The 14,384-nt window shown below is 47.5% G+C and overlaps 1 protein-coding gene across 7 annotated transcripts in view; it reads right to left on the reverse strand.

Annotated features, from left to right (window-relative positions):
- The window catches only part of GLI2 (GLI family zinc finger 2), a 172,700-nt gene that overhangs the window by 58,156 nt on the left and 100,160 nt on the right, over positions 1 to 14,384 (reverse strand). For 6 of the 7 annotated variants that reach the window (XM_072341080.1, XM_072341077.1, XM_072341078.1 and 3 more), the window contains exon 3: positions 2,801 to 2,906. The exons of the other annotated variant lie outside the window; for it this stretch is intronic. In XM_072341080.1, coding sequence (XP_072197181.1) covers positions 2,801 to 2,906 — 106 coding nt within the window. The remainder of the gene's footprint in view (positions 1 to 2,800; positions 2,907 to 14,384) is intronic. 7 annotated transcript variants of the gene reach the window in all.

Consider the following 14,384-nt stretch of genomic DNA (forward strand, 5'->3'; position numbering starts at 1 on the left):
TGCAGGGGAACACAGCCACGTCATATCAAGCAATCAAGAAACAAACCCTTGACATAATGCAGCAGGCAAGTAATAAGACCCCATAGTTAGCAACAAATGAGACTACACTTAATTTGCTGTGCAATGTTCACGTAATTAGATAAATCTGGTACCAGCAAGACAGCAGACAGCTAGAATATGGGCTTGATGAATTGGGGGCTTTCTGTCAAGCACTGATCACATTAATCATGAAGCTAAAACTCAGAGACACAAATTGTCTTCTAAACATTTACCACAACTTTCTAGAGTAAAAATATACATTATTCCTTAATGTTATTTAATTTAAAGAGAAGAATGGGTTGCTGCACCACCAGGAAGGGGTACAAATTTATGGTAGTGCATCTGTACTCTCAGATCCAGCCCAGCCTATCCAGTCAGGAGTATGGAACTGCTATGCGCTCCCCTAGCCCAGCTCCATTACCATGTAATGAGTGGTTTCACACTGGATATCCTCCAGTGAGGACAGCAAATACTATTCTGTGGTATCTGGAACAGAAACTGGAGGATAGAGAAGGGGAAGACAAAAGAGAAGTAGAACAAAATCTGAAGAAGGAAAGGGCAGGAAATCAGGTTGAAATGTTTGCTGATAAAACTGAAAGAGGAAAAATGGACACGAGACTAACTCCACAGCTGGTGAGGATTTTCCCAGTGTGGTTATGCACTTGGGAAAGAAAGCCAGACTGAAGTTGAATTCCCTTGATCCTAAAGCACAGGCTTTGCTTTAGCTGCAGGAAAGCCCTCACTAATTGATAGCAGAATAAGGCCCAGGACAGGACTGACACATGTATGCACTTGCACGCTCACAAAAGCTGTAATTGATATTTCAAAGTTGTTTTCAACAAGCCTGCTACCTTCTGTAGCTCCAGAAAAGTCACAGAAGACTGCACAAAAATACATGCCCAAGAAGCAGTCAGCAGCTCAAATTGGATGCTTTAACATTCATACAGGCACCTTCCAAAACAATGTCCAAGTAATAAGATTCATCTTATATGAAGTTTCCAAGAAAGCTACATTTCCTCTTCTAAGACCAACAACCAAGTTCTCCCTTCAGTAACTCACAATTCTTTTTTGTGAAAGCTGCTACAGGGAAGGTGAAGGATTGCAAATAAGGACAGTAGGAATATACCAACAACCCTTCCCAAGTCCAATGCAGGACACTCTTGGTTCCCTGACAAACAAACTCAGCCACTGCAAAGACAGCGAAGTATTAACATTGGTGCAGGTGAACTGAACACCTGACCTGCCAGAAGATATAATTCACAGGGCAGCTGGTTAAGTTCTGGGTTGCATTTTGGAGAAAATCCTGCTCCATGACTCCACCAAAATCACCACCGCTATCCTCTCTCCAAACCAGTTTGCAAAATGTCCCTTTCAGAAGCCAGTGTGTGCTGTCTTAGCCATAGCTTATTACCTGTCTCCTAGTACATTTTAAAATTAATCTGTGTTCTTCTTTTCTGCAATTTCTGCATGTACGTGCAGGCAAGCTCAGAACTGCTTCATTAATCTCCGCAGACCCCCCCAGTTTTGCCTACTAACATTAGCGACACATTCTGTTTTTTTCCCCTTTGCACACAGTGTGGAAGGAGCTTCTCTGCCCCTTTAAACATCTAGTCAAGCTGACTGCCAGCCAAAAAGACGACTTGTCTCCTGCTAGCATCCAGGGGAATGCCCTATCACTTTTTCCTGCAGCGTTTTGGAATTGGAATAAAGCCCTTGCAGCCGTGGGACTCCATAGATCTCGTGGCTGCTGCTGTCTCCTTTCTTGCCTCCCAGAGGCTGCTCCCCCACTCACACCCACCCAGAAAAAGCATGGCTCTGCAAACAACCCTGCAAAGCCACAGAGCAGAGAATCACAGAATCAGAGTGGATGGAAGGGACCTCTGGAGGTCATCTAATCTTTGGGGACAACAGAGGGAACACACGGGGGTTTTTAAGTGATGAGATCTGTGTCGCTTTCCCTTCCCACAAACTGTTTTTAGCCCCTGTGGGTTCTCCTATGCTGAGTGCCCTGGGACTTGCCCACAGATTGCCATCAAAGGGTGAAAGATTTCTGGGAGCCGTGAGACCGCCAACCCATTAGGCTGTCCCTCACCTCCCATGGGGATGGCGTGTTTCAGGGATGAGGAGAAAACCCACTGGCCGCATGGCTACCACATCCTTCCACTCACTTCCCTGCTGGCTCCTTTTCTGCCTGCTCAAAATTCATAGGAGGTGAACCCAGATCTCTCTAAAAACGTGTCCTCACCACTCTCCAAGGACCATCGGGTTGCCATGTCTAGGAGACTAGGAGATATAGACTAGGAGACCAATGTGATTCCCCCAGCCTGGGCACAGCCCCTGGCCAGCATCTGTGGGATCTCATAAGGAGGTCCCCATTGAAACCCATGATCCTCTAGACCACATGTAGACATCAGCATCACTCAGCCTGACCACGCTAAAGCCCCGTGAAATAAAGCTGATTTACGGCACGCCTGGTAGCTTTTTACCCTTTTCTGAAACAGTATGGAGGGAGCAGTGCTTGGGTTTCACCAAGATGGTGTCAGAAAGGCACACCATGACAGGCGAAACACCATGGGTGCAAAAACACAAGCCAGCCCTATCTCCAGGACTCCTGTCCTGGAGCTACACAGCACTTCTATAGGTTTAAGAGAGCTGTACAACCCAAAGGGCACTGAATGCCCCGTGCTTCAGGAATGGAATTTGATGCAGGGTGTGCGGATGGGGTCGTAGCAAAGCTCAGAAGCGGAGGTGCGAGACTTACCCGTGGATAGCGTGGATAGAGTGAGGCTCGTAATGGTATCGTCCTTCCTGGTGGCGCATGTCAATGGGCAAAGGAGCGTGGAAGGCCGGAAAAATGTGCTGCGGCACTGTGGAGGGGAATAGAAGAAGAAAAAAGGGACTTCAAAAACTTTTCCTTTCCTTTTAAAACAATTTCAAAGGCACTAAATCTCCATGAATTTCAGAGCGAGAGCAGTGCAAGACAAGGGGTCTTCATGATATCAGCGCTATCATACACCAGAGAAGTGGAATGAATAAATAATCAAAGTCATGCGGAGAAATCCTACATCTTCGACATAAAAGATCTCCAACAGGGTTTTTGACAAAGACAAGCAGCTAAGCGCTCTTTGAACTCAAGGAGATTATAGGAAGCACCAAGGAAAACTAGACTTGCAGCGCAAATCAGACTCAACGGAGCCTGGCGGGACCCGGACCCACGCCGTCCCCTGTGCCCGCAGTGTCAGCGAGCACCTCTGCTCAAGGTCTGGAAACATTTACCTAAAAACCAACAGCGAGATCAGTGCTAATGCAAACCATGAAGGCATTCAGAAGTGGCTCAGAAATGCCTACTGCCAGCTTCTAAGAGAGGAGCCCAAATTGCTCGCGCTTGTAATCACTTGAGGCCCTATTTTTTATTCATTTGAGAAGCTTGTTTCATCTTTGATGGAAAGATAAAGTGGTCTCAAAAGGCAGAGAACACCTACATTGACTTATTAAATCTACAGGTTTTAATATTTATTATTGACCCCAGAAGTTAACGGTGAGAATACTTGAGCGAGTTGAACCGATGGAAAATTCATCGGGTTATTTCTCCCACCGCCCCCAACTACACTGGGCCTTTCCTGTAAAAATTACTGAAGCCAAAGAAACGCCATTAACAGAGGCTCAACCCCCGCTGGTAGTGAACTATGACTTGCCTCTGTGACAGGTAGCATCTCTCTGCAGAGCACCATCCGAAAGCCAAGCGCCAAAGCTTGGGCTCAATCTCTCGCTGATGCTGAGCAAACTCCAGTAGCGCCCAACTCTTTTTCTATCAGCCTTCAAATTCAGCCTCTCACCCCTGTGAGTCCAGCTGCCGTGGAGCTACGCTGACCCCATCCAGCGAAGCTGTGCTCCTCTTGCACTTCCCCTGGGAGAGATCCCCACGCACGTCCTTCCCTGTGTGTCAGCCCCCAGCTCTGCAGCTCCTGCCCCCATCGCAGCGCTCAGTCCCCAAGCACACACGGCACAGGCGCGGCAGTGGGAGAGGTGAGAGCCTGCACACAAACAAGCCTCCTGCCAACAGCGCTGAAAGGCGTTAGGCTAAGGCAGTCAGGCTGGAAAGTATTTAAGGCTCCGCAGCAGCCTCACGCTCTGTGCTCCGGCGCAGGGCTGGCACCGTGCACACCCCGATACACTGGGAGCATTTTTGCAGCTCGCCTGATGTCAGGACACAGTAAGGTAACTGTTAGCTGCTTTCCCCCTCTGCACCCCTCCCCTCCTCCCCCAAAAGCAGCTCAGGCAGAGAATAAACTCGCATCCTTTAGGATTTGCTTTGGCAGGAGGGAGATTCACTCTTTCTTCATCCCAGGCAAGGATGATCCCTTATGTGAGGACACTTCACTTTAAAGGGCAGCCAGTGTTTTTCCAGGTCAGAAGCAGAGCAGTGCCTGCTCTCACCAAACCACACTCAGCCCGAACCACTGCCCAGGCTGGCAGGGACCAGGAGCTGCTTCCCTCCTCAGGGACACTGCTGTCCTCTGGACGCAGTGCATGCGAGTGGAGAAGAGGGGCGAGGAGACCTTGATGCCCAAGGTACCCTCTGTAGGGCCAGGGCATCCATGCTCTGCTCCCAGGATAGGGGTTTTTACTTCTAGCGTGGCCACAAACTGTCCCAGCACAGCCACTCACCAGACATCACAAACACCTTCCCCAGCCAGAGCTGGGCTTCCTGCAGCACTCATTCCATAGAGGGCTCACAAAGACAAACCCAAAGGAGCAAGGACTCTCCTGCATTCCTGGTGCCTACCTGCATAGCCCTGCTGGAGTGCCTACGGGTCAGATTTGGCATCTTCTCAAAACAGGGTGGTAACATTGCCTGGATGGGGCAGGTCCAGGGCTTGGCAGCCACGAAATGCAGGGAGGTGCAGGCGATGGGCTGACACTGCTGGGCATCGGGGTGGTGTTTCAATGGCACAGCCCTTATCTTGGCCAGTTTAACTCACCAATAATGGCAAAGCCATTAACAGCAACGGGTCAAATGCTGAATCTCTTAACAACAAGGCAAGTTATGTCTTGTTTTCATACAATCATAGAACCATACAATTAAGTTGAAAGCAGCCCATAGAGGTCATCTAGTTCAACCTCTCCGCAACGAAGAGACACCTGCAGCTCCATCAGGTGCTCAGAGCCCCATTCAGCCTGACCTTGAACATCTCCAAAGACAGAACATACACCACCTCTCCGTGCAACCTGTGCCAGTGCCTCACCACCCTTAACATAAAACATCTGTTCCTTATATCCAATCTAAATCTCCCCTCTTCAAGTTTGAAACCATTTCTCCATGTCCTGTCACAACAGACCCTGATAAAGACTCAGTCCTTTTTCATAGATACTTTTAGTAGTTAGTTTTGTAACCACCCACTGCTAAATGATAGATTGCCACAGTAATATCAAAAATTCAGTACAGAAAGATCTCCCAGTCACACAAGAGAGCTGGGAATAAGAAAACACAGGGTGTTTGTTGCTTGGCCCATGTTCCTAGCTGTCTGCTGGTACAACAACATCTGAAAAGAATTCCTCCCTCCTCGCACATCTGATTATTAATGGAAGAAAAATTTCCACAAATTTCCGGCTTCCGAAGGGCATGATTGGTTTGTTTTCTGTATTTCAACTTATTTGAATGGTGGCAGTCAATAATTCTACTTCCTTCCAGGGATGGGCTGCATTGGGTGACCTCCCTTTGCGCTGTCCCACTTTGAGTCCCTCCTCTGCTCCTCACCCTGGGAATAGCAGCAAAACCAACCACCACCAGTGCTGCTCCTTTTACTCCTCTTCCAGGTGCTTGGTCAGGAATAATGAATGGTTTTATAGGCAATCAGCTTCCAATTCATGAATATCCCCCCCTGCCTTGCTTCTCATTTCCAACCCTCCTGATAAGGAGGGAGAGCTGGCAGCAGGACAGCAGCGTATGCTGCTAACAAAGATGGATGCTTTACACGTAGGAGTTAAAGAGACAATTATATTCAATTACTTCAAGTAAGTCACGTTGATGTATTCCTGAATAGCCATGAGAAGGGTGATACGATGATTAGGGCAATAAATTTGCCAATTTTAATCTAATCAAGGCAATCTTTTGTTTAGTATTATCTGCCTTGCGGTGGCAGAGGATTTACTAAACCCAAGCAATCTTTGCAGATTTAACCCCAAAGCTGCCCAATTAGTACTAATGATGATGGTTTTACACAGCGCAAGGAAGCTTTTAGCAGGAGAAAGCTTTCTCCCAGGAAGAAGCAGGGCCATGCCAAGCTCCTTGGTAGGGTGCACCACTGAGGGAAGACACAAAGTGACATCCCAACTCCATGTCCCATAGCTCTGGGACAACAGAAAAGAACTCGAGAAAGGAACAGAAAACCAAGGAAGTGGTCTTTGGAACACCGGTAGGATATTCAAGGTCAGGTTTGGTCAAGGCCCTGTGCAGCCTGACCTAGTGGTCAGCAACTCTTCCTGCAGCAGGGGGGTTGGAACTGGGTTATTTTTAAGGTCCCTTCCAATCTCAGCCATTCAATGATTCTGTGAAGAAATCCAAGCAGCACGCAAAGGGCACAGCCAATGGAAAAGCACAGTGTTTCACACAGAAATAACATGGCTCCTCATTAAACTATGGCATGCAGCTCTGGGGTGAACGCACAACGATGAGGCTGGGAGGCCCCACCTGCCCCCAGCTCCTGCAGGAACGCGTCTGCTCCGCCGCATCTCTCAATTAGGGGGAGACGCTGCTACCTGTCCCCACTTGTCAGGGCTGATTTTCTGGCCAAGGTTTATGAGCAAGACACGGACCTCCCACTGTTCTATTCTCATCCTCGCCTATTCAAAGGCCAGCCAGCCCTCTGGCTTCAAAGGAGAGAGATATGAAGCAGAAATGTACGTTTAAAGGGGATGTCCCTTTGCCGAAAATCCCAGGAATCAGGGAGGGAGGCAGCAGAAACAGGCATTTTTTGAGGATGATGCAGGCTTTTGATTATCTCTACAGATAAACCTGTGCTTCAAGAAAAACACACGCGGCATGCAGGGGTTTGTGCAGCAAGCAAAGGAGACGTTCTTACAGCACCCAAAGAAGCTCTTCTTTTTAAGCCCATAAAGAAGAGTTTAGAAGGGTCAAACAAACTTTTTACTCCAAATACTTCAACCTCCACACGTAACCACTTAAAAAACAGGCAGCAGAAGAAAAGAGATCAGTCCCCGTACCGTGGAACTGGATTTCACTTGTGGTTCACTTTCATAGAATCACTGAATAACCTGAGTTGGAAGAGATCTAAAAAGATCAAGTCCAACTTGGTAAAAAATAATCTGCAAATCCCTTGTTCCTGAAAACTAAGTGCAGTTCCCAGCAGCAGAGACAGACTTAGATGGGGTAATCCTAAACATGCATGCACTTTAAAGGACATCTTCAACTCCCACCTGCAACTGAGTGCTGCGGCACAACCAGGATTTGGAGACACCCAAAAGCCCCCCAAGTTATCCTGTGCCATCGAGTACATGCAGAGCTTCTGGAGGCTTACCTGAATGAAAGCCATTAGTTGAAGAAAAACATAAAAGACTGCTGACAGAATAATTCAGTACTAATAATAGTTTTTCCAACAATTCTGCAAAGCCACCTATCTTAGAAAGTGGGAAAAAGCAATGTTGACCTCTTGAGAACACTCCTGGCTTGATTTCCTGTGATATTTATGATACGTAGAACATAAGTTTCATACAGGGATGACAAGCTGCCTTGATAAAACTCACAAAGCTCCTTAGGAAGAGAATCAAATGCTCACATGCACTGAGTCCCAGCCCCTTTTCACTCGATTAGGGCTGATACAGGATAAAGTAACACAACTTGCCCACAGTCAAACAAACAGCAGGTTCCAGAGCAAACTTCAACCACAGCACGTAGAAAATGCAACTCGATCTGAAAAAGGCTTCAGAGCCCTGCGGCATTGGATTGATTTGGATTAATGAGAGAAAAACTCCAGACAACAGCTCACGTGATCCTGTCACTACGGTGTCATTAGCAGCTTTGCACAAGCAGCTGACCCAGAAAAACTGAGAAGGGGATGTCCTAGAAGATGCTTCTTTAAAGTCCCTAACTTAAAGAGACGCATTTTGGCATCCAACAACTCTGCGGTGGCAAACATCACATTCATTCTGAGACAGCAAACTGCAAAGTGTGCTCTGCTCCACAGCCTTCATTCTGTGATCTTTCTCCCACTGGAACTGCACTGGGCTCGGTGGGCTATGGATGGAAAGGGGAACCCATCCCTGAGCGAGTGGGTGGCTCCCGGAGCCCCTTGGGTTGTCCGGTGTTGTGCTTGGATCCAGCAAAGTGCCTTGGGCCGTAGCTGTCAGCAAGGGAGATGGTTTTGTGTTTATGTGACATCCCCAGAATAATGATCTCGCTGTTTAAGTGAGTTGAGCGAATGAATAAGCGCAAGAAAAACATCTTTGCTGAAAGCACAGCCAAAGTTAATGCACCATTAATAATGGCCTGGGTGAATTATTGGAAGAGATAATAGGGTTGGGGTCAGGGAAGGTCCGAGACAAAGAATGGGGAAAATTGGGTCACAGAAACATGACGGAGCAGATCACACTGGTGAGCCTGTGGGATTCTCCTCAAATGAAGTCATGTACTGCTGCTGAACAGCAACTGCTCTGCAGGGACAGACATTCCCACCACCACTGTGCAGCAGCCGCTGCCTCCCAGCCCCATCAAGCGCTGCTGTAGAGCTGAGCCTCCACATTCTGCTGCTTTGCAAAAGGAGCCCAGCGTGCGCTTACCTCCGAGAAGAGATAACCACGCAGCTGCCGGCTACTCCAGTCTGCATGTCTGCTAAGTGAAGAGCTGTGTCGAGGGACAGCCGTGCTCCTCAGGTGGCAGTGCTGTGTTCCAGGTGGAGCCATCCCCGGTGCTTCTGCAGCCTCCAAAATCACAGCGTGGTCTGGACTGGACAGAAGGCTGCAGACTTTTCCCCAGCCTGCCCAATTACCAACTAACCTCGCCGTGTCAGAATTTCCCCTCTTTAAAATGGAGATAATAATACCTCTCTACCTCAGAGGTTTGGTTAATGTTTATACAGCGCTTTAAAAATGATGTGCTAATTAAGAGCTCAGTATTATTATATCAACGTATATAATGACTCCAGCAGACAGCACCGTAAACAAGGCTGCATGGTGCATACTTTTCTTTTGTTTGGCTTGTTAGTATTTGGTTTGGTTTCCATATGGCATACTTCAATTAATATTGGTTAATTACTACACCGTTTTATTTATTATTACCTGCTCAGTTGCTTTGGTAACAATAAAAGAGGAACTGCACAGGTAAAATAATAGAGAAGATTCAGTCTGGTGAGTTAAGAACATTAAGGGAAGGACAAATGGGAGCCAAGTTTCCCATTCAGGCGAGCAACAAAGAGAAAAACACTTTATGCTGTTAAGAAAACCAGTGGCTCAAGTAATGGTAACTGCCTCGTAGGCTCCAAACGGGACTACCCAACAATCAGACCATGTGTCTGATATAAAAATATCTTGCCTCTCTTCATCTATAAAACCACAAAAAAAGCCTCAAATCAAGTATGGTATCACCAACACCTCAAAGCACCTACCGCACAGAGTCCATGTGACTTATGACTTTACATTCAGAGGAACTGAGGCATGGGCATGGAGAGTGCGAAGCCAAGGATGTGGGCTTTGGGTGCCCATGGGGATGCCATGCTTATCTTACACAGAAGGAAGCACATTTCTAGGTTAGCCTTCGTAATAAAAGCTGTCATAAAAGCTGTAAGACAATAAACTGCTCCCAGGAGCCTTCCTGAGGTCCCAGGTGGCCCACAGAGCTGGCCAGCCCAGTGGCTCAATCCTACATACATTTGTTTCTTCCCGGCTCAAGAACTCAAGAGGCACGAATGGAAGTAAGAGTCTTGTTCAGGACCATGCCTGCCCTCTTTCCTGAAGCTCCCAGTAGGGCTCCTGAGCTTCCTCCTCTGCACTGCAAGACTGCCATTAGGGACATTAAACCTGTCAGTCCTTTCCTGGGCGAAAGAGTCGGAACAATTACAGCGAGGCTAAAAAAGGCCTTTTTCTCTCCATGGAAAATTTAGATTAAAAATGTAAGAGTTCATTGACATTTTCTACAGCAAAGATGACTCCTGTCATTAAGAAATCAAACCCTGAAATCCCTCAGCTGCTGTCTCCTTCCTGGGTCACCACCACTCTCTCGGGGCACCTCCTGGCCAGGGCATGGCAGGAATGTGAGGACAGCAGGACCTCAGTGAGGTGCTACCAGCAGGGCTTAGCAGCACACCTCAGGTGCAATTCAAACCGTTCAGTTCTGGGACACTCAGCCTTTTGGTAAGAAAATAGAGATTTTTCTGAAGCCTGCAGACAGCTGCGTGAAAGTATTTTAAGTCATTCAGGAGGGCATCCATGAATAAAAGCAATGTATTATTTATTAATCTACAAGGATTCCTGGAGTCTTTAGGTTACTGCTATGTGGCAGCCCTGCAGGGACAAACTCTTATTTTCTTTATCCATCTGGGATGGATGAGTAGGGTGAAAGATGGGGAATCCCACAACAGGGTACCCAGCTCTGCCTGAGGCTCCTCTGGTCTTCTACAGTGCCATAATCAGAGATGTTGCCAGAGCAGCATTGCCGCCATCAGCCATCATCCTCAGACCTAAACAGCCTGAGTGGGCAGAAGGTTGGGAGCAGAATGGTTTTTGGTAAGAAAATACCTTTCAGCAAACTGCCTGCTGTTGGAAATGTCCCAGAAGAGACCAAGATGGGCAATGATCTGTGATAGTTCTAGAAAACCAAAAGAACGTGCAAGCGATGAACTTGCAAAGTGACATTATTACAGATATCTGCCCGCACAGAATCATAAAGGTTGGAAGAGACCTTTAAGCCAACCTACTCCAACCGTCCACCCACCACTGATGCTGCCCACTGACCATGTCCCTCAGTGCCACATCTCCATAGTTCTTGAACATCTCCAGGGATAGTGACTCCACCAACCCCTGGGCAGCTTGTGCCAATGCCTCACCACTCTTTCTTTCAACCTGAACCTCCCCTGGTGCAGCTGGAGGCCATTCCCACTCGTCCTGTTGAAGCTTCCGAAACCGACTGCTGAGAATTTTCACTTTCTGGGAAATTAAAAATAATTTTATAAGACTTTTTCTGCTGAGCAGGCCTTGGATTCTTCTCTGGGACAAAACGCACTGTCGGCAGTGTGACAGCACATTCCTACCTCCACGCTGATTTCCAGAGCGAGCGTTTCCCACTGAGGCTGGCTTTCTGTTAGATGAATGAGGAGCTGCAGCTACTGAACAGCAGAAAACAAAACTGAGAAGGCTTAATGCAGCTTATTAATTCCACAGGTCTCGAGCTGCAAATGTTGAGAGTCTTGAAAATCACTTAATTGCCCGGCTGTCATGCCAAGATGTATCCTGAGGATGCTGCCAATCTGACGGTTATTAACAAACAAGGCGGCCGCAAGCCCCGACTGCACCGGGATCCTGGGTAACTTCTCATGTGCCGCATCCCAACAGGAAGTACTTAATAAGAATGATAATATCCCGAAAGGCCAACCTACGGCAGTGCAATTAAGAAGCTTTTCTGTCTCACTTTGAGGGGGAGAAAAAAAAAAAATAAAAATGAGGGGGAAATTAAAATCAGACAGGAAATTCCACTAGAACAAGCTGGCTTATGTCCTAATAACACCAGGCTGTGCCAACTCCTCCAGAAAGCAGAGGGGAAAGAGAAAAAAAAGAGAGAAAAAAAGAAAAAAGAGAAAGAAAAAAGCAGCCCTCTAGACTGACTCGATCTGAGGCTACATTGTGGAGCGGCCGCGGCTGCAATTCTAAAGGGAGGAAGGCAGTACCAGCGAATAAAAGGCAGTTTGCTTTGCTAGCAAGTCGCAGTTTTATAATGTAACTCTTGTATTACAGCACAACCACCATTGCTTTGTGGAGAAAGCACACGGCCCGGGAAGCTCAGAGGGCCAGATGGGTCCTTGGGGCTTGTTCTCCAGCAGCTGCTGTGAGAGAAAAGGAGAAGAACAAAACCCGTCCCCAGCAGGCAGGAAGGCACCCGGGGCGCAGGGGCCAAGCAGCTGGTAGCTTAGCTGTGCCAGCCTGCGTGGGGATGACCTGTGTGCCCACTGCAGGGGAAAAATCCGGATCTCAAGAGCATCTATGCAAACACATAGATCCCTCAAAAACACACATCTACAGGAGAAAGCGTGCCTATGAGTTTAGGGAGAAGCTTTCTCCACGTTGTTTTCTCAGCTCTCAAAAGTGCAACTGCTTCTGATCATCCACATATGAGGACAGGTTGTGATTTGCCATTCGGTGGAGGTGTTATGGAGAAAGCATTATCTGGCATTAGTAACCAGGAGGAGCAGTAGCTCCAGAGGACATGCCATTGCACACCATGGTTGCATCCAAGCCCAGAATCTCCAACATGAATAAGGATGGAGCGGTTCAACAGCCTCAGACTGCTGTCAAACACAATTCCATGTATACCATATGGTAAAGCTGGGCTGAAACCAAATCACAGAATCACAGAAAGGCTGAGGTTAGAAACGACCTTCGGAAGCCATCAAGTCCAGCTACCACAAGTAGGTTGCCCAGGCCCACATTCTGAAGCTAACTAAGGAGATTCCACAGCCTCTATGGGCAACCTGTGCTATTGCTCAGCCACTCACACGGCACAGAAGTTCATCCTAATGTGCTCCAGTCTGTGCCCACTGCAGTATGTGCACACTGTACATCTCCACATCCATCAGGACGGATGGATTTGCCCAGGTGTGACAGTGCACCAGGAGCTGTTGGCACATGCAGCCTGCACAACTTGCAGGAGCTGGAAAGCAGCCTTAGAGAAGAACTCCCAGGCACATGCTTAAATGCTGTGCAAGCACAGGTGTTGTGCCAACAAGAGCGGGCATGCCAGCCTGCTCCGGGCACAGACCTACCAGCACAGTCCCTGCCACTGCAGGGCTGCCCACTGCCATTGCAGGGACACCCAACCTGCCACAAAGCCCTCTTTGGTCCTCCAGGAGCAGGCTGTGCTTCAAAACTCAGCGCTGGCATTTCCAGTCTCTCCGATCCAAACCACAGAAGCAAGTTTGCTTTCTTTATGCATATGCTCCTCCAGGCACTGAAACAAACCAAAATCAAACTGTTCCTATAGGCAATAGCTTGAAAAATTTCCCCTCCATACGAAAGGTCTGTTTATACCATTTGTAAAATCGAACAAATCAAGTCTGGAAAAACCCCATATGGAGCCTGCTGTGCGCTGTGACCAAAGTACTTTCTGGAAATGGAAGCAAAGAAGTAAGTCTGCCTTCTGCCAGAGACGTGACAAAACCAAGCTGGGTATTTTGCTTGCATTTACACCCAGGTGTTCAGCATCTTGGTGGCCTAAAGAAAGGAATTTCAGGAGGTTCCACTCTCACTGACATCAGTCCCCAAAGCACTCCTAGTACATAAAGACAGAGAGGACAGCATGCAAAGTGGCTTTTCTCCATGCTTGCAGCAGCACTTTGCTCCCAGCCGAGCACAAGGGCTGAAGAGCAGGGGTGAGAAAGTTATCTGTTTCACCCAGCTGTGGTTTGGGTGCAGGCTAATAACCACCATGTATCATCCTGCCTTGGTCTGAAGATGTTCCAACTGGTGTTAAAAATGGTCCCGGTGCAGCTTGCAGTGGATTCTCTGGGCAGCTCACGCGGGTTGTTAGCATGCTGCTTGTGTAATGAGGGTGCTTAAGACGGGAAGGGGTCTCTGGAAGGTCCTGAAGAGTGATTGCAGTTCAGGAGACTCACCCACCTGGCAGCACGCTGATTTATGGCCTGCTCAGTTAATAGCCCTGCTTAACACAGGAGTTTGTCGAGATTAAGTAATTGCCTGAAACAAAAAGTTTATTATCTTTAAGTCTCTGCTGATGAATGACTGGGTGTTGGAAGAACCATGTGAAAGATCATCTGCAATTCCCTCCCACTTTAAGGGGGAGGGGGAAAGAAAAATAAGATTTTTTGAAGACCAGCTTTTCCAAAGCAGTGTGGAAATTCACCATTTACACTGAAAAACAATCACAGACATTAACAGGCAGTATCGGCTGCCACGTAATAAATAGCTCAAGTAATAGCAGAGCTCTGTGATGCATTTTTTCCCAAGAATTGCAAAATGTTTTGTAAACCTTAATTAATACCACCCCTTGAGAGATAACCGATCCTGTCACACAGCAATAAGATTAGGAATAAATCAAGATGCAAAGCTTGCTTCGGTTTTATATATACCTCAGTGGCCTTTCCCATCCTAGAAAAATCTGGAAA

Source organism: Excalfactoria chinensis, chromosome 7 (genome assembly GCF_039878825.1).
Source record: "Excalfactoria chinensis isolate bCotChi1 chromosome 7, bCotChi1.hap2, whole genome shotgun sequence".
In the NCBI taxonomy this organism is placed as follows: Eukaryota; Metazoa; Chordata; class Aves; order Galliformes; family Phasianidae; genus Excalfactoria; species Excalfactoria chinensis.